The following is a 21,318-nucleotide window of genomic DNA, read 5'->3' on the forward strand; positions in this document are numbered from 1 at the left end:
CCTGGCATGGAGCAGTCACACTCCAGCCAGCAGCTCCCTGCCAGGGCACACCTGGAGGTGTGTGCTGCCATGTAGGAGCCCTGTAGCCACATTACCATAGTGCCTCTTTTCAAGGCTCATTAGCACAATGCAGGCCTGTGCTGTTCTGGCTGAGCTGCTTTTAGTCCCCCAGTAGCCGTGGCTGACAGCTGCTCAGCAGTGTTTACACCACACTCCAGTGCCCCACAGAGCCCAGTCTAATACCGGAGGCAGGTACTTCGCCTGCTGCCGAACTGAACAACTTTGTTTGCATATTCCGACATGCAGCAGCACATACTCCAGCCTGGAGAAGTGTTGTGGGATCTGTAGTTCTTCAATTACTTACCTTTGTTCAAAATTAAAAGCTGAGTATGTCTTTTAACTGGGACTGGGATGGCTTTGTGTTCCTGCTGCTTTTCTTTAGATGCTGTTCGGTGTGCAGCAGCCAGATGCTACCTGTAAGTGCTGTATATGGCACTGGGTTGATTGCTGTGGTGAATCACTAGGGAAATGTGTTTTAATAATAAAATCCGAAACAACTCAAATTTGGATTACATGGCTCTTTAGTTTTATAACTAGAGAAAAAAACCAACAACCTAGACAGCCCACGCCACTGAGATATTAACCTAATAAAACTTATTCTGTCTGTGCTTTTTAATATTCTGTTTTCTGCTCTGCCCTTCTAAATGCAAAAATATTTGCTTGTGGCAAATCCATAAAAAGACCATATTAGGAGAATTGCATAATATCCCCTAAAAATAGGAAGCAAAAATCTGGGACTACAGAAATTCATTTTACTCATCTAAATGAATGACTAAACATGAAAACAAAGTTGTTAGCAAGTTACTATACTGCCATGAAAGGTAAGTCAGTTCAGTTATCTTGGCTGGGTGTCATATTTTGTGCTGTGCTCACCGGGAGACTAATTGCTTGAAATAAATATTTGAACATCTCTGTGCCTGGTCCTTGTAAGCCATTTGATCAGTTTGGTGTTTCTGATAGGATCTGTTTTTTATAAAACCTTCAAGATTGCTGTCAGGCAATTTTTGTGCCGTGTTGTCCCAGCCATATAAGTGCAGTGAGAAATAAAGCTTAATGAGGTCTCATGTTTATTAAGATAAGGATCTGGGAATAGTCCAGCAATAATTAATAACATATAGGTCATCTCTCCTTCTTTCCATACTTTTTTTTGCTCCCTTTGGGAGGATTACTCCCAGCTCTTCCCCCTCCAATCAGATTTTCTTACAAGTTGAAAATCAAAGAGGTTGAAGGGAGAAAGTTTTCCTTTATCCATATCAGACTTAATCAAATTCTTAGGCCTATTTCTGAGATTTCTGAAGCAGTGTCTGCTGCTACATGTGTTTCCATCTGCATCTGTCAGGAGCCCCAAGTGTCTGCAGTGTCTGTTGGACACAATCGGAGCTGAATTGATTCATTGTTACTCCTCGATCTGAGGAAAAGGCACTGTTCCTAGCCCACCTGGCCCTGTCCTGAAGAGACTGGGAGTGCTCCCTCCTTGACTGAAGAGCTGGAAAGCTGGCTTTAGCAGACAAGAACCTACATTTGTTCCAGCCCCTCTTCCCAAAGGAGTCCTCTAGACTGCTCTGGGGTGAAGACTTCTTTTGAATATGGAGGAAGGCATGAAGATAATCTCTGGAGACCCACCACCCCTTTTTCTCTGTCCTGATCAGAAAACAAACTTCTCTGCTTTAAGGTTGCCCTCTGTTTCTTGTTTCTCATGCTCAAGTGCTCAAATACAGCAAGAATTGATTAATGTTGGAGGATAAAGGGAATGCAGTAAAAAAAACCAACTTAGTGTGTGTTTTCCCACTGCGTATGTGGGCACAAGGGGATGCTTTGTTTGCTTTATTTAATGTCTCCCAGCTGAAAAACTTGTGATTTGCTTCTTACTGTGCTGGGTGTTATCTATGTAGCTTTGGAACATAGTGCCAGCAGTGTTTTGTTTTTAGAAGATACTTTCTTCTCTCTACAAAGTGGCACGACAGAGCTGTAGCGCTTTTATGCAGAGTGACGATTGATAATTTCATGCCCCGAGCTTGTATCTTGAGGGTTGATTCAGCAGAGAGAAAAAAAAGCAAAAAAAAAAAAATCTCACTCCTTGGTTACAGGATTGTGCAAAGCTGATATTTTTTATAAACTTAAATAGCTTTCCACTCTAACTGTATCATATGGGTTTCAAAATTACCCTGTGCTTAATTGGATCCTTATTTTAGTGGCCTGTGGCTCTGACCCACACTTTGCTCATCTTGTCTGTTGAGAGTAATTATACTCCAATGTGGCATAGTACTACTGTGCTAATAAGAAAATACTATTGACAGTTGTGATAGATGTACCATCCACTTAGTGAGTTCAGAAGAGTTAAAATGATTGCATTCTTACAGTCTGTGTATTTCTCTGCTTATTGTTTGCGTCCTGTTGGAAAAGCAGGTTAGTTGCATAGTAAATCTCTCTAATCAACACAGGAGAAGAACAAAAAGAACAATCACCCTCATTTGTTATAGCTACTTTAGAAGCTGGTCATTTGAAGGATGTATTCTGGGAGATTTGTCCCTTTTCTTCAGAAAGGCTTGTTAATATGGGCATAACTAACCAGGCATCTCAGGAGAGGACAAAGGCACTCTCATTAAAATCAGCTGTAAAAACAACTTACAAAGCACATATCTGTCATAATGATGCTTCTGTTGTCTCTCCCTGTAACATCTAAGCAATACTTCCCATAAAGCACATAAGACTTAAAGTGTGTACCAAAGGAAAGAGACTGGTTTCTGAATTTGGATGCTCTCTCTGTGCCTGTTTGTATTCAGATCCAGTGTATTCTGTTGTCCTTCTCCTTCCCTTCCCTCCCTCCAAATGAAAGCTCACCTCCATTTGGAGCCATCCCCAGTCAGACCTTTTCCTTGCTGTAACAGAGAAATTCATACTGTAGTGGATATATAAAAATACTGCTGGATGACAAGCTATAAATGTGTGTACAGACTCCTGGTGAGATACTGCTGCAGTGTTTAATGCATTTATTAACCATGTAGTGCTGTGATTTGCAGAAGCTGGATGCATAATTACAAGATAGCATTTCTGGGCATAAATTCAGGGCTATAGAATGCAAAGGATGGAGGTAGAGGGATTTGGGGGATGGAAAGCAGAATGTTACTAGGTTTAGGAGGATCCTATGATAGTTATTAGGTGCAGGGCAGGAGAAGACTAGTTAGGGTGTGTATGAGCAAGGACATATGATTTAACTCATCTGTGATGCATCGGGGTCAGAAGGAAATACAGAGGTCCACAGAGTCTTCTGAAGGAGAAACATCTCTATAAGCAATATTCCTTTCTCCTTTCAGAAAACCACTAGCTCTTCTGCTGGTCCTGATTTACCTTTCTTTCTAGGAAAGAAATAAGTAAAATTTTCCCTCTCATCATGAGAGATTTTTTGTTTTCTGGACATGCAGTTGGTTTCTCTACCAGCCCTTGACCAAGTCTAATATTTTAGTATTTTAGTTCTAATATTAAAAGCTAAAGATTAATATTTTAATATTTTAGTTCTAATATTAAAACCTAAAGATTGCAAGACCAAAACAAGGCTGGTGTGGGACTAACAGACAGGGTACTGAAGTCATCAGGAGGTGCATGAATACAGTTATCTCTAAATATCATCTGTTGCTTGTGCTACTACAGTGAGAAGATTCTCTGGAAAAGCAGGTATTTGTTTTTACAAAATATAAAAGCTTCTGTGAGTTCAAGCCTGTTGGCAATATGGAAGCAGCTTCACCAGAGTAGCTCACACTGCTGAATTATACTTCCCTGCAAAGCTGGAGTGTCAGCTCATCTTACGTAACTTTGTTTTATAGTCTGAGGCGTGTCACAGCTCAGTATATAAGTCATTAGGAAATGCTGTTTTACCTCAGTAGAAAAGAACTCATAGCTCCTTCCGTACACTTAGCCACTTAAAGCTGATTTTCTTTCACTGTTTTTTTAATTATTATTATCAGCCCAGCACTTCTTGGTTTTTTTTTTATTTAATGATGGAATCCCCACAGATCTTTTTGTCACCAGGTAACAGCTTTATATGAAAATTCAAAAAAAATACAAGTTTGAATACAGGCAACTTAGCCATTTGTGTGTGCTGTTTTACTCCTGTGGAGTTAGGTACTTGTAGAACCTTGAAGGTACCTTCTTGCCTGCTTGTTAGGCAAGTAGGATACCTGCACTGGGGATTGGCCGTGAATCTTTGGCATCTTGCATAGCGTACAACTCATTTCCCAAATTTATTGGTGATGTAGATATTCCTTGTCAGAACTGTCTGCAGCTGTGTGTGATAGACAGTCACTTCTATTGTTTAAATTTTTTAAGATAATGGAAGATGTTATAAAGTAAATAATCCAACAGCCGAGGATATCCTCTGTTATTCAAATGCATGTCTCCTAGTCTGGATGTATTTCCCCTAAGGCTGTCAGCATAACCTCCAAGCCATGTTTTTTTCTTTTTGCTTCTGATAAGCTTTTCACTTAGTGTAGCACATATAGGGCAGTTCTGCTACAGGTAGAGTTGTTTTTGCCTGAGAGCAGGGCAGGAAAGTTTGTAAGTAAAGGACATACACTTTCTACAGCACTCTCTTCAACATGTGGGTTTGGGTTTTTTTTCCCATAACTTGTGATTTAGTGATGCACTGTTGTATTACAGTAGTGCAGCCTATGCCAGTATTTCCATTATAACCCATTTTTAAAGGTTTATAACTCAACACTAAAAATGTACTCTTCCAATTTGAAACTTGGCAGATAATGTCTCATCTCAGCCTCAAAATGACAGTTTTTTCTTTCCCTTTTCCTCCCCCCCCCAAAAAGGTTGCAGTTTTGCTGTATTTTTAAATAGAAGATACTGTCCTTTCTGCTTTGATAAGAGAAAAGCCTACCTGATTATTAAAATTGCTTTTCAAATCTAAGAGAGGAGGTCGTTATAATAGAAGATGCATTGAATAAGTGTTGTTGATGTTACAATGTCTACAATAAGTACATGGATACAGAGAAGTATCACCTTCCAGATGAAAGCTAGGGAATGTTGATCAAAATGATTGAAAAGCTTCTTTTACGGTGATTTTTTTCCTACCTGTTGATTTTACCCTTAAAATAGTATTCTCAAAGGTAAATATGTGTTAGCTGCTGCACTCTATTGTTTATCAGGCTGAATGAAGTAAAGGAACACTTTACTGCATATAAGCAAAATAATTATATTTCTATCTTTTCTCATTTGATAAACGCAGTACAAAAGGAGTATAAATTCTAACTTCGGTGTTGAGTCCAACTACCATGTGTAAACAGTGCTATGAATCCAAAGCAGGCATAAGCAGCAAAGCACAGTGTTCCCAATGAACAGACACTTGTGTGGAGTAGGAAATTTAGCACTGAATGACAAACCAAGATATAGGAAGCTTGTATGATCCTTAGAGTTAACACTGTCAAGATCTGAGCCTCTGAATCTGAAGCTTTGTCGGAAGCCTCACATTCCAATTCAAGGCAGGGTGTTCAGGACATCAGAAAATCAGGATTTAAATCTCATTTCTCCTTCTTTACCCCTCTCCTTGGACCCAGCCATGTAGGAGTTGAAATCTACCCAGCTGATTTTAAAGGAAGTTTCCTAACCAGTGCAAATGCAACCAGTACTACAAACACGGCAGGAAGGCTTTACTGGGATGCTTCCTCTTGTTGCAATTCTACTTCTAGGGGTTTCTTCTTCTATTTAGACCGTTAAATTTATGCTTACCATAACCACTTTAATGGTACTAATTAGTAGAAAAAAGGAAATTCTACAGAGTGTGTTAATGAATCGAGCTATTATTTTGTCATATGTATAAAAACTATCAACATATATACAGTATGTATTCTTACTATAGCTAAGTTGTCTTTCTCTTAAATCCCATCTGCTTCACTTTTTCAGTTGTCTCTAATATATTTATGTATCATTAAAACCAGAGAATGTGTTTCCTAATGAGAAGTTCAGTTCCTTCATTTGAATTCTAAAATCAGTAATTAGGTCAAAGATTATTTTGTGTCCATTGGCAGAACCAGTGGCTCTCAGATATAAAATAAAATAGCTGTATGTGAAAATGAATTTTTTGAGGGCATAAAATCAGAATGCTCAAGCACTTTCTCACATCAACTTTAGTGATGACTTCCAGTCCATCAGTGCCAAAACCAGGGAGATTCTTCAGTGTAAAATGAATGCAACACAGTGAGATTCAGATCTTCATTTCTTGCAGAAAATAAGATGCAAGTCCAGCAGAGCTTCCAGGTGGAAGTATCAGATGTGTCCAGTGCAGTCAGTAGTTTCGGTGTGTAAACCCAGGTCTTCTGTTACAAGACTTGACTTACATTGAACACCGTTAGCTCCTATAAAAGGGTGCTGTTTATGTTTCTGGAATATACAAAGAAAGAACTGATATTGAGAATCACTGAAGTGCTTAAGTCAACCATTTATTTAACAGCACCATTTATTTAAAATATCTTCCACAGCACGGGGATTAGTCTTGCTCCTGTAGAAAAGCAGAAAGCGCCCAGCCCAGTCCTGTTCACTTGAAATATTGGAAATATTAAACACCTTCTGACACTAGACAGAGTGCACATTATTGCTTTCATTTTGTATGATGCCACCTGAAATGTTTCTTACTTGAGTCAGTGTGGAGAGCACACAGTAATAGCAAAAGATGGTTGTTCATCATAAGACATGGCTGAATTTATAGCAGATTAATATTTTTAATTCTTGATCATCTAAAATATTCCTGCACTTAGTTTAATATTCTGTGTATGATAATCAGCAAACACAATATAAGCAAACAGTTCAATTTGACTTAGAGGTATATATGTTAAAAGACACTAAATGTTCTTTTTGTAATGTCATAGAAGAGGCTCTCTGGCAGCCATGAAATATATTAAAATCATATTTCTATTTTTATAGTAATACTTGGAAAAATTGAAAGAATCATTAAGGATAAAATACTCCTATGTTGTATATTTTCCTAAAACTGAGGCATATGATAGATTATTTTTTAATATGAAGTGGTATTATGGTAATTATTAACTGTCATATTTCATTTCTTCTCATGAACATCCAGCACCATTTTTAAGGGACCACAGAAGATAACATGTTCTCTGCAGCTGATGACACTCATCATTGTCATTACTGAGTACCCTTAGTTGACTGTTTGAAATTTTGTTGTAAATTCAAATGAGAATGTGAATGTTATTGGAAAACATGCAGTTACATTTGGAGAGTTCATTTGTTAATCGTGTGCAAATCACTGTCGAAATTATAGGAGTATGACAGCCCATGTGAATTTATCTAAGTGTTTTGTGCTGCTGTATGCATAAATTGTACAGGGAATAAATTCTGCATTTGTTCATAGGCACAGAAGAAGCGAAAATCCAATGAATCTGTAGATACAGAGCTCTGTCTTAATGAGGTAAGAGTGTTGATCCTATATATTTCACAGCACAGGTGTCTCTCCATAATATAAGATTTCCAAGTCTGTCAAGATTATCATGAGTTACCTCATATTTGTCTTGTCAGTTTTGTTATGTTTGGATACCATAATGTATTAAAGAATAACCTTACTCAGAAGTTCAGAACTGGGCTCAAAGTGTCCTCTGCTGACTTTTATATTTTAATAGCTGTACAGTGCACGTGTAGTCAGATCCCATAATAATAACCATTGCACCTAGCAAGTGTACTTGTTTAGTCATCTGCAGGAGTGCAAGATCAGATGGGTTTTAGCAAATAATCAGAAACAAACTGGTCATCATTCTGTGGTTAAAACAAATGACCAATTTAGGGAATTAAATTATATTCATATCAGGAGATGTGTTGCTTATACATCAGGGAACAGATTGACAGACTCAAGACATGAAACTCCCAGTGCTGTTGGAGTAGTCTGCTCAGCCTGACCTCAAAGGCCCCTCTCAGACATAAGCATTACATCAGTTTCCACGTCTGTCAGTCCGTATCCTTTGTACCTAGTCTCTCAGGAAGCTTAATAATTAGTGAGGTATGTAATTTTTACAATGTGGAAACACGTAGCCTAGGCTTTGGAACAAGACCAGCTGTACAGCCATAAGCCACCAAAAGGATGTGACAGTATCTTTCAGGTTCTTCTTCACCAGTCCAAATTTGCCCAGTTCTTCTACACAATGGAAATTCTATAGCCCATTCCTAATTCTTTAGGTTCTATTAAGAATTTCTTGTAGGTACTAGAATGAAACCTAGTAACACGTATGGGAACAGTGCAGTAATGTTAACACATCTGTTGGCATCTTGTGCTGGCTAAAAGACCTTACATGAGAAGGCTCAAGTAACTGTAGCTAACTATGAGAACTGCTGGTCATACCCTGTTCCCGACAGTTTCCAAAAAGGAGATGCCCAGGGATGAGTAAAAGAAAGCATATTGTGATAATCCCCCAATGCCTCTACAACTTCCAAAACTTTGCATCTCAAAGTGTTCCAGTTAACCAGTCCTAGCAAGTGATACCCAGGTGAGGGAATGGCATGGAGATTTATCCATGAATACCTCCCTGGCTCTGTAGACAGTCATTCCTGTGGAAACTGATGCTTTGAACTCCTTCTTTGTATCTGGTCTTCTGGGTACTTGTCCCTTGAACCATGGCCCATTGCCTCTCCAGGGTTGGAGAGGCTTGTCCCCTCTTTAGAAGCTGTATCCTTGGGGATTTTTGCATCCTTGGGGATTTTCACATCCTGAGTGGACAGGGTCTGAGCCACTTCACATGGAATAGGTTGGACTTCATGATCTTAGAGGTCCCTTTAGTCTAAATTGTTCCACTTCTGTGATTATACCTGTTAGGTTTTCTTTTTTACTGAGGATGATAGCAATGAGAAATATTTCTGCTACATCTGCTCCTTAAGCAGTTCACTATAATCTGCCAATCTGTACTGGCATGTGCATACTGTTTAATTATTGGTAGCAAAGATGCCAAGGAATGCAAATAATGGAGCAATTAAGGGGAAAAAGAAAATTTTTGTAAGCTAGAAAACAGTCTTTTCTGAGCCCATGAATTAGATTTTATTTATTGTTATCCAGAAGTAACTTGTTGTCAAACAAAGTTGTTCTGTTGACTGTGCAGAAGTTGAAGTTTCTCTGCAGGTCCTGCTTCTGCTATTTTAAAATAAACTAGCATGATAAACACAGATTCACAAAAATTACCATACATTTTATGCATTGAAACATTGTTAAAGTAGTAGTTTTTTTAAATTTCAAAAAAATTGTCATTTTGACATCTGTTTTAATGCCTTTCAATTAGTGACATTGATTTATATAGGTATCAGTGGAGGGTGGGACATGAACAAACATACAATCTATGATGTAGATTTAAATGTTTTGCAGTGGAAATGTGTAATGGTGACCAAGGAAAGTATTGTGTCTTACAGAATGCTATTGGGAAGGACAACACAGCAGGAGTCTCCACCAGTCACATATCTGCAGAGAATTCACTCGCTCTTCCTACAAGCTTCTATCTAAGCACACAGCTCACCCTGATGACACTTGCACTCTCACTCTGTTTGTCCCTAAGCTCATCAGTCGTCTTGTAGCTGCATTACGTTACAAAAGGACGTGTAAAAAAAAAAAAATCTGTTTGCTGTCCTCTGTTGTTTATCTGGAATTCCAGGTCTGGGAGCTAAGCTGAGGCAAACCTGTTAGAACAGTCTCAGTCAGCTGGAATTTTACTTTTTTTTCTCTAAAAAAAGCTTCTTGTGATATTTAGAGGCTTTGTGAAATACTTGGTGCAGTGCTACATTCCAAACCCAAAAGGCTTTTGGGCATGCAGTGTTTTAAAGAGACAGTGTGTAAATTTGCCTGTAAAGCGACCTGGTTGGATTATTTTAATAATTATTGTTTTAATTCTGGCTTTTATCTGAGAAGGAAGATGGCAGTTTTCTTAAGATCTTGTTTATCTCATTGAATGGTTTTGGTTTTCAAAGTGGTTGAACTTCAGACTATCAAGGATGCCAGGCTTTTGTCTAATGGTGAATGTTCTCCCAGAGAGTGGACTTTATGAAACTTCTTCATTTGATAAATCGCTACTGATGTTAAACTCTTTCAGTGTGTTAGCATTTTCCTCTTTAAATGTTTACGTACTGTAAGTGATTCTGCGTTCCCTGCTGAGAAGCCATTATAATTCACATACAGGTATAATGTATGTCTTTCAGTTAAATTCTCATAAAAATAGAGTGTGGCGTAGAACCTTCTAACAGTACATTTATCTTTTAATTATAATCATCTAGCCTTAACAAGAGTGAAGATTCTTTAAATTAGCAAGAAGCAGCCATTGTGAAAGCTTGATAAAGATACATTTCTTTAAATATGAGGAACAATTTTGCTACAGGGTTTCAGCTGTACAGTCTATGGTCTTCTATGCTTCCATTGTGATAATATAGTCCAGTTATTATACTGTTTGTTTAATAAAAAAATGGCATACAATTTATTTGCTCTACTAAAACATCGTTATCTGTTTATACATACTTGATAATGTCAGATCAAAAAGTTACAGGAACTTCATGCCTTACTTCTCTTATCAAAACATTGTAGAGGGACAAGAGGTAGTAGGATATTTTTAAAATTGTGGTTTATTTCTTACACTGCTAAAATCAACACAAAAAATGGTTGACCCAGTTACAAGGCAGCGCCATGCACACACACCCATGTGACACGATTTTCTCACTGTGGTAGTTCCTACTACAGACCTTGGCATTGCTGACATGATGAACTGTTTGCAAGACCAGTCCCATAAATTAATTTGGTGGTTTGGATGGCAATATTGCCAATATACATGGTTTAATCTCTTGGTTCTAACTCAGTGACACTGGCAGCCTGTGCTGGCTCATGATGATTTCCTGCAGTATCGAGAAGGAGTTCTTTAAAGCTTTAAATGTCAGGAAATAGTCAGCATTTCTCCTAAGGGCTGTCTTTATACCTTACTGTGATGGCTTGTTGACTGTTACAAGCAGTTATGTCTAAGTGATCAGCAGTAATCAGTTTTTGTTTCTATTGGAAGTAGAAGATAACTTCTCAAGCAAGGAGTTCATCATGTTGAATGTACGGATTTACGTTGAGACTTACACAGTTATGGCCTGTCCTGCTCTGAAATGTCCAGATCACTTATTTGCAATACAACTATAAAGTACAAATTACTGTTTTATAAACTGCATTGAAGTTTTGGAGTGTGCAAAATACACATCTTACTAAGAGATTATTAAACTTATTGTCAAGTTCATCTTTTGAGATTTTTTTCTTAGCTAATAATAAACACTTTCATAAATTTTGAAATTCATTTATGTACTTTTGATTATGGTCACGTAATATACATCTCAAAGCGATGTGTATGGGATAGAATTCTACGATACTCTGTGTCACTGAACATAAAAAATTAGACAATATTACTCTTTAATTCTGTGTTGGTAAGAAACTGCAAATTACTTTCAAAGGGAACAGAGCTGCTTTCAGAGAAGAGATATATAGCCCATCATTACCAGCAAAGCCCATGTGGTTCCTGTTGCTCTTCTTGTAGAAGAGAATGAAATTATTGAAAACTAGTGGTAGCAGAAAAAAGATTACGAGAGTCATGATTTAAAAAATGAATCAAATTCGTTTATGTCAAAAGGAGTTGATAGTATAATCTATTGAAATACTAATGAACATTGTATTAGAATTCAAAAGTCTGACATTATCCAATTAAAAATATTTTCAAAACCAATTCATAAACATTACAATTACTAAATCCATCTTTGATTCCCAAAGCTTTCTTTAAAATATGGTTTGTATTCAGCACATTAAACATTTTAGGCAGCATCGGGAATTTTAATAATCTCCCAGTATAGTATATATTTTCTGTAGATTTTTACGTTTGGTTTGATTGCAATGTCTCTGTTATATTTAATACGAATTATTAGAGTTCTGGCACTGTGTGATCCAGAATAAAAGCTGTTGATCACTTATACTGTAAATAACAACTTATTAGTTTCTTATTACAAAAGAAACTGCTAACTATCTGAGTCAACGAGAATTACCTTTGGAAATACCATTCATACGTATTAGAGGAAAAAATGGTGTTTTATATGGGTAGCCATGTTACCACAAAAAAAGCCCAACAGAACACCGAAGCTTTTTCTCCTGTAAATTAAAAGCATACTGAATTCTTAAAAAAAAAAGGCAGCTTATTAAACAGGCAAAAGAGAAAAAAACCCTTAGGAGTCTGACACTTCATACAAAAGTTTTTACAGGCATCACCATGCAAATATTGGAGGATGTGGTGTGGATGATATCAGTTTATCATGGTGACCTCATCAGTGCAGTCATTTACTACTGTATGCAAATACTTTTTCATTTTTTTCCGCTTTCAGTCACTGAAATGCCATATGTTAAGTTCTCAAATGAACAAGCTTAGTCTGGGCTTTATGTATTCCTTTAAAATATTAATGTTATCCGTGTAACAATAAGACAGGAACTGTCCAAATACAGGATGTACATAGAGGTGACCTGCTGTTTCAGTTGTAAATCTAACCAGTTTCACTTGTGTGTAAATCATGGGCTACTGTAAACATATCAAAGTAATCTTTTCATTTAATTTTATCAGTGTCATAGCAGCACAGACATTGTCATTAGTATTATTAAAAGCATGTTTATGTTTCTTTTTGACAGTAGTTCACAAGGAAAATTTTATAAAGGTAAAATTCAGACTGTACTGAAATACATGGCTAAGGTTTTGCAGTATTCAACATAATTATTAATTCCACAAGCTAGTCCAGTGAAGGAGGCACTGAAGGTGAATCTTTCAGATATGAGCAAGAAAAACAGCAGTTGAGGGTTTCCCTTGCCACAGTGTGCGTGGTGACACCCACCAGCAGGCAGCAGTCCTGACGATTGTCCGTGCAGTGGTTTGGTCAGTAAGGAGGGGTACAGCCCTCAATTCACTGCCTTGGCTCCCTGAGATCCCAGCTCCTTCAAGAGAATGGAGATGTGGTGCTGAGGACTGAGCAGGAGCCATCCATCTGTCTTCTGCAGCGCACTGGCCACTTTCCATTGAGCAGCTTCATTCCCACTGTGTCATTAGGATGAATTAGGTGGAAGTGGAATTGTTAATAATTTCAAAGCACTGCATAGACACTGTTGGGCAACCTATTCCCAGGATTATTTTTTTTAAAATAAAATTGTGTCCCTCTAAGGCCCCGCCTTTTGAATATGAGGCTGTTCAAAATTTTTTGCTGTTTTAATTAGTAGACTGAAAATACAAGTGTACACCTTTACTAAGCCTATGCAATTAGGCTGGAGATGAAGAAAACAGATCAGGAATCACCTTGAAATCTCAATCCCATTAAAATTTGTAATTGTTGCTTAATCAGTGTGATATTTCTGTGGAGTAAAGACGATGAGAAACCAATGAAGGAGAAGAGCAAAACTCAGAACAGCTCCCTGAAGGGAGGTAAATCTTGTGTATGTCAAGTGACAGGAGTATCCCATACTTAGCTTGTAATAAAAGAGCTGGATTCTGCTAGAACAGCAGCTCCTTCAGAGCAAGCAGTAAAAGATCGAAGCACGAGCAGTTATTCATACAACAGTTATAACATTCATAAAATGTAATTCTTTGTCATCAACACCAAGGTGGATCTACCTCACTGAAAAATATATGTTCCACTGACATTCTCTCTTTCTGTGTTAAATTGTTCTGCATTCTGCATGTTCTGTATTAGAACTGTTCTGGGCTAGAGGCCTCCAAGGTTGTTTTATGCCCATAAGGTTACTCAGAGTCTACCTGACGTCCCTGACATCCAATAGAAATATATTTGCTTCTGATGAACTTGGCAGAGAAATTAATCCAGTGACTTGTTAAATATTTCTTATCTTTAAATATTTGCTTTTTCTTAGCAGCTAGTTCCTTCTATGACATTTCAATTATTGGGTATTTCAACTTCTCCTTTAACTTGGGAAGGTCATTTTGTCCAACTCTATGGTATTCCACTTTATACATTTGCTTCAGTGGGTTTTCTTTTTTAATTACAGCCTTCACTTTTGAGAAAAAAAATAAATCAGGAATATGGGTCTGTGGAACTAAGAACACCTTTAAAGGGGAGGAAACTGCAAGTTCCTATTTTATCTCTTTAGCACTGATTTGACTTGAATAAACGAAAACATGATGTTGCTATTCCCCAGATGGAATTTAAAATTTAGTTTGGTACTGAATAGGATTGAAAACTTTCAAACTCTCACAAGCTATTAGAAATATTTAAGTACTTCTAATGTATTTTCCAGTTGGAATTTCAGTCAAATAGATAAAGTCTCACTAAGTAATAATTTTTTTCAAGAGTAAAAAGTCTCTTTGGAAATTGTGATGGCTCCATTTTTAAGGTACAATCAGAGAGGATGGTGAATTCCCATTTTTGATTCAATATTATCTCAACTTTCATCCACCCTTGTTTCATGTTCTCTTATGAGTGTGTTTGCCTGCAGGCAATGGTTACACTTAATAGATACATATTAGCTATGGTCACCTCAATAGCTGGAAGCTAACTCCTGAAACTCCTACTTAGATGTTCCATCTCTTTTTATCTTACATAAAAGCATGAGCAACAAATTCAAGATGTGGCCTAAAGATTACCTGAAGTTTAAAAGAGCACAGAGTCAACAAATTTCTCAGTAGCATTTCTTATCGGTAGAGATAGTGGTATTCTATATTAGTAGTGTCTAGAGTACTCCCAAAAGTTCTCTGAGCACATTTAACCAGAGTTAAACCAGTTTCTGTTGTTTTACCTTGTTCAGGTGCCAATAGCAGTTGCCATGCATAGAATTAGAGCTAATTGCTGCCTAGATTAAAGCAGCCAAACGTTAGCTCCTTTTCCCTGCTTTTAGTGATGCCAGCACACTAATTCTTTTGCGCTGCTTTTTAATCTGTCAAAAGGAGAATTGCCTAGAATCCAGAAGAAAATTAGTCATAGATTTAAAGGCAATTTTCTTCAAATTCCTCCTTCCAAAATACCATAATTACTGACTTCTTACAAACTCCTATCCTCCAAACACTGAATACCCCCTGCTCAGCGTGTTCAGTTCTTAGCAAACTGAGCAGGAGTTTGGGGGATTCAGCTTCTAGTACAGTGTATGTTTTCAAGACTCTTCAAGCCTCTTATTCTGCAAACTGATGTCCCCTCCAGCCTTTTCTGAGTTCGTTTGCTCGATCTGCTTGGAAACACCAAAGAGCTGGAAATGGCTGACTGATGCCACCCAGGTCTTGGTATCAGTCTCAGTAACTGTAGTCCATCTCAGGTCAGTAATCTCAGCCCACATTTACTGGCCAGTTGCATAAAAGCAGTATCACAGCAGGCACTAACAGGCAGCAGCATTCTTCTGGCTGACCACAGATGCCCTGGTAACACGCTGTACATCGGCATGGCTGGTGTGTACCAAGCCTTTGTCTGTCCTTCATCAGCCAGACCTGTCCAGCTCAGGTGGAGCTCATCTACACACCTTAATAAGCCTGTTGGAACGACAAGCTGACAAATAAGTCATGCCAGGCTTGCTAGCTCCAGCTTTTCAGCTGGTCTGCACCAAATAATGTTGATTTTGACCACTGCACTTGTCCTTAGGTCAAAGCTTAAATGCTACAAAAGCTAATCCCCATGGATTTACTGAACCATGGGGTGATTTAAACTCCTTTAAGCATAGAAACCAGAAAGTTCACTGAAACTCTGAAGTAATTTTCAAAATAAATTGAAAACATCATCGTCCTCTCCTGGTAATGTTTATGCAATAGGATATATATGACAGAAGGAAGCTTTTGTCAAAAACAGTAGAAAGCCTGAAGATGCAAAAATTACTGTTTAGGAAACCACCATTTATTTTAGCAGGAGATACCACAGAAAGCACACTGCTGAGACATGGAAATGTGGGTCCCACTGAGGGTAAGACAGAGAAATACTTCTTTTCCTTTGATTTTGTGAATTGGCCCATGGAAACTCTTCCCCCTTTTGAGAGCTGAGGGAATTCTTCTGGGAGTATGCTAACCAAAATGCAGGGAGCACTCGGTCTCCCTTTCACATCCCCAGACTTGATTATTAGTAATTACGTCCTCTACATGCTTTGGGATGGGACAAGGGCTTTAACCCTTAAGTGAAAGTTAATTCAGGAAGAGTGTTCATGACGATTGTTAGAGATGGAATAAAGCTCTACAATGGATTGCATCTGGCAGTTGGGAGTGCACAGCCCAGACTGAACTGAGTCACACATTGCTTATACAGAAAAGTAAGTGGAGGTAAAAATTGACATCAAAAATATGGTCTTGAATTTTATATTGCTGCTTCTCTGGGAGGGTCACAGTAGAAGTGGTGCATTACAATCAGCCCCTTACCCCTTCCCGGTGTTTATGGGTAAAAACAAAAAGAAAATCCAAAAGGCAGGCAGTGGAAGAAAATTCTTCAAACAACTGCAACACATGGTAAACTTAACTGGTGACAATTATTAATCTTCATGTTCTCCCTTCCCCTCAAGTTACTGCCACTGAATTTGCTTAACAGGGTTTGTATGATGTTATGTGTAGCATTAGGACTGAAATGATTAGCTGTGATTAGTACTGCTCAGACTGGGAAGGTGTATATCTTTCACCTGAGGGTATGTCAAATTTTGTACTTCTTTTGCAAAGTGCAAGTTGACAAGAGCTGCAGCAAAAAGGAAATAGCAGGGGAAGGCTCACATTAAAAGTAATTTTCCTTACATCATGGTGATAAAAGGATTAATTGAGGGTAAGAAGAAAGGATGCAAGTTAAGGTAACAGGTAGTATTAGGACCCAGGAAGACTGGCATTCACTGTGATCTGAGGATATCCAATGTTAGTATTTTACTGCTTTTTTTTTTGTCTTTTTTTTCTTTCTCTTTTTTCAAAAACTGTCTAGGACATGCTTCCATTTTCTGGCGGAGATTCTTACAAAAAGAGTTACCTTCTCGTGTAAATTGTATGTCATCTTATGGATTTCTGTACATCTCACTGCAGGTTATTATATGTCAGGTTTTCAATCATAATGGCTGGTAATTTGTTGTCAAAAAGCAAAACCACTTGTTCACTTGTTCCCGTTGACTTACTTAGACATTGCTCTGAGGACATTGCTCTTTGGACCGTCCACACCTTGGAAGTCGACTCACGATGTTTGGCGTTTTCTGTTGGCATAATCCTCCTGCATTGTACATATCCAGAAAACAATCCCTCTCAATAAACATTATTCTCTTTTTTTATTAAAAAGCATGTTTTTGTGAGAACGATTTCCGAGTTTTTTTCTGGTTTTGATTTGTACCAAAAAAAAAAAAGGAAAAAAAAAGAAAAAAAAGGAAGCTTGATGGGCAAAAAAAAAAAAAAGAAAAAAAGAAAAAGGAAAACAAGGAAAAGGAAAACAAGGTTGATCTCATTTTCCCCTGTTGTTTTGCAGTCTACTATGATCTAAGAAAATAAGAAATAAAGCTTTTCCCTTTAAATATCTGTTCATTTGCTTGCTCCCTAGTCTTTTTGTGTTAGTGAATGTGGCCTGAAAAATTACAATGAGCAGGCAATATCAGAGGGAAATGATGGAAAGATGGGCACAAGAGTGGCCAGCTGGCCCTATTCATGCTTGTTCACTCTCTGGCACACAAACACGCCTCCACACCCATCCCACCCCTTCATCCTGCCAGGCCAAAAAGAAAGGGCTCGCTCCTATTTTCACACAAAAGGAGCAAAAGAGCTGCAAAGGCTTTGAAGACAAAAGGGTCTGGGGGAGGATATTTCAGGAAATGCAGAGTGTGCTGCAAGGGGAAAGAGAAGGTGGATAAACAAGTTTTCATTATGCCCTTCCTCATTTTGATGACTAGAAACCAGGAAAATTATCTCAGCATTTACTCATATTCAAACTGAGACTTAAATGCATATATTATGAGTGAAGAGCAATCACACTCATCCATGAAAAAACTGCTGCACAGCAAAGGGCGGGGCAGAGCCTCTCACCATTTTAAGGCCAGACAGTTTCAATTGCTGTTGCCTCAGAGAGGGGAAACAAGGTTTGGGGGCAGGATGCAAGAAGGAAAGATGGGAGTGGTAGAGATGCACATAATCAAGGTGAAAGGGCTGCTCATTTAGGACTGAAAACACTTTTCCAGTTCAATCATCATCGTGCTTTGGCAGCTCCACAAGGGGCTAGAGTTGCATGGGGTGATGCAAGCAGGAGATGTTTAGCTGTCCTGGCATCGTTTGCTACTCAGATGATCTGTGTTTTAGGAGGTGGGAGGGGAAAGCAGCAGATTCTGTTTGGCAGCATCCAACAGCTCAGCTTGGGTTCTTGGGCCAGCTATGGAGGTTGCTTGGAGTCATTCTGCTGCTATTACAGTCCTGTGCATAAAGGGCTGCAGATTCTTCAGCTCTTGCAGTGCCATCTCCCAAGTGTTTAACCATTTCAAAGACGCGTTTGGAGTATGTGATGCACAAAAGCGGTCAAAACGTTTGCCAGTATGAGTTAGTGTTGGACTTTCCTTCTACCTGCTTTCCCTTCTCTGTCCTGCCACACTGCCAGGGCTGTGAAAGAGGAGGATGGGGGGGGAGGAACAGCAGTGAAGCCTCCATTCAAGAGGTAAAGCTCCATGACAAACTTGCTGAGCAGCCTCTCCAGGGACAGATGAAACCAAGCCATGTTTGACATCACTAAGCAAGCCAGCTATGGATGACCAGATGGATTTTTCAGTGTGCATCATCTGTGGGTTTGATTCTTAGGTTTTGTTTTGTGGATTTAGGGTTGAGGTAGTTTTGGCTTCCTTTGGCAATTTTCCTCTGGCTTGAGAGATAATGGCAACAGGGCTACTTTTACTAGACAAAGGCCTCTTGGTAAGTTAGTGCTGGGGTCTGCCTAGAAAGTGCACAAACGTGAGTCATTGTGTCACATTGCCCTTCTTCCACATGTATATATTATGCTATTAATAAAGAATGATGCCTCATAGCATCAATATATTGTCATTATAGAGAGGACCAGTGTCCTCATGAAGAAACCAAGGTCTCTCTCCACTGTCCTGGATGTGAGGTGTTAAACAAACTGTGCCCGTCACTCTTTGGCACTTCAGCTAACTTTCAGTAAGAATGTTAGTAAGGTCTAGTGATGCCCAGATAAGTGGGGTTATCTACTTTTAATGGCATTTATAGAATAATTTCAGTTAAATGGGTTATGTAGAGACATTTTAAATGGCACCCTGATAAGCGGCTGAATGGTTTGGCACCTTCAACGCAGGCCTATGGTGGACATGTTAGAGGGGGAAAATTTGACACCTTCCTGTTTGGAGTTTTCTTAGAGATGCATTTCCACTGTGCAATTAAAGCAACAGAGGATCTAAGCTGCATAAGAAAGGGATTTTGAAAGGTGATCCTAACCATTTTCCAAGCATGCTCCTACAGCTCTCCAAAATCCTCTGCCCAAGCAATCAGCCAGCCCTGACACTTGCATAGCTCCTGTGTGTTGGCAAAAAATCCTGTCTCTGTTATTGTCTGCTTCATGCTGAGTTCTGGTTTACATTCAGAGACAGAAGTGAGATTTCCTGAAACAATTTTTTGGTAACAATAAACTCAGTTGTTTTGGTGATACGCATGTCTTTTTTGGCTCTGAATACAAATTACACCCCCTAATTCTGCATTGCCAAATTTTTAAATCTATATTAATTACAGAAAACTGCAGAGCAACAGCCAGGAAAAAGCCAAAATAGGGACTGGGAAATGCTGCTCCATAGTAATTGTGCAGAAGGTTTTTTGGATTGATAGTTGTTTGGATTTTTTCCTCCCCAAAGAGGATGCTAGAAAATCTCTTGCTTTGAAGTAGAAAGCCTAGTTCACAGAGTCTCTAATTAAAAAACACATTCATGTTTTGTAGCATTATAAAATAAAGTCTGTTAGTCAATTGCTTTTGAAGGACCTGTGATTCAAGTCTCTGAATTGCTATTGTATATGTATTTTAAAAAAAGAACAACATTCCACCAATATTCTCAGTGAGGTTAACTAAACAGATGGTATTTATCTCTGGGTTTGCAAGTATGCCACATCCCTCTTGCTTTTAAAAGAGACATTAATACAAAAATCTTAAAGAGAGGCAGTTGGAAAGTGTCCCACAATGAACACACATAGATATAAATGTATAAAACCAAAAATTTTAAAATAAATCTGCATTAACCAATCCACTGCTAGCTTCATTCTGGACTGGGGAGGCTCAAAGGTAGCATTAACCTGCTTGTGCAGTTATATTTGCTTGTTTGTCAGAGGTCAGAATCTGGTGGATATAAATACAGTTTAGATTTTATTTGTCTCCAAAACAGCATGTATCAATACTGCAGTGCTCTTTTGAGCAGAGCAGTGGCTGCACATAACTCACTGCCTGAGGGCTTTATTATTAATACAAATGTAGGTAGGCTAAATATTGAGTGACATTATTAGAAAGGGATTGTCCTTCCCTCTGACTTTGACTGATGTCAAATGAACATACAGCTTACTAACACATTTCTGTGTTTCTGCTTATTTTTGCAACAAATTGTCTTTCCCTTCTGCCCATCATGGGAGTTGTTGAATAATCCAGAGAAGGTTATTCAAACTGAGTTTTGGAGTACTCGAAACCTGAGTTAACATCTAGAAAACATTTGCCTTTTTGGGTGAAAGGCTGAGCCATCTCCATTTAACCTCTTGAGTGGGACAGGATTAGAGCAATTTATGAGAGTCCATAACCTTTGTCCTCCTTAAATGTAACACACAAGGCTGTGGCATAATTAAGAACTATCATGCCCCCGTGACTATTGTTTCAAGTAATGTCTCATTTAAAAAAATGAAAAAAACCCACACATAAAAAACATTTACTGCTGAAATAGGAATAATTTCCATATACAGCCTGCTACCTGTGTTACCTCAGAGATTGTGACCCATGCACATTGGGGTATACAATGATGCTATACTGCTGCATCAGTCTGACCTGAGGCTGGCCACAAGACCTTTTGGTGCAGTCCAGTGCCTGCTGTGCCTCAAATGCCACCACTTGCTCCAGCCCAGTTGGGGCCAGATGCAAAGCTAAGGATGATGCTTTGCAGGCACACAGCTGGCTGTAAGGACAGTAAGACAGTTGTCCTGTCAGGTCCAGTGGTCCAAGTATCTGATATGTGATCAGGTAACTGACTGGTCAGCTGTACTGTGTTATTCTCTTGAAAAATATTTAACCTGAGCTCATAAAAGCAATGATGTTGACAAAAAAAAAAAAAAAAGA

General features: G+C 38.5%; 1 protein-coding gene across 1 annotated transcript in view; it reads left to right on the forward strand.

Annotated features, from left to right (window-relative positions):
• GFRA1 (GDNF family receptor alpha 1) overlaps positions 1-12,239 on the forward strand; it is a 141,810-nt gene extending 129,571 nt beyond the window's left edge. Inside the window, exons 8-9 of the mRNA XM_027692182.1 lie at positions 7,430-7,486; positions 9,463-12,239. Of these exons, the coding sequence (XP_027547983.1) occupies positions 7,430-7,486; positions 9,463-9,624 (219 nt within the window). The 3' untranslated portion in view covers positions 9,625-12,239. The remainder of the gene's footprint in view (positions 1-7,429; positions 7,487-9,462) is intronic.
• The last annotated feature ends 9,079 nt before the right edge of the window (positions 12,240-21,318 follow it).

Source organism: Neopelma chrysocephalum, unplaced genomic scaffold (assembly GCF_003984885.1).
Source record: "Neopelma chrysocephalum unplaced genomic scaffold, ASM398488v2 Primary Assembly neopelma1_85, whole genome shotgun sequence".
NCBI lineage: Eukaryota > Metazoa > Chordata > Aves > Passeriformes > Pipridae > Neopelma > Neopelma chrysocephalum.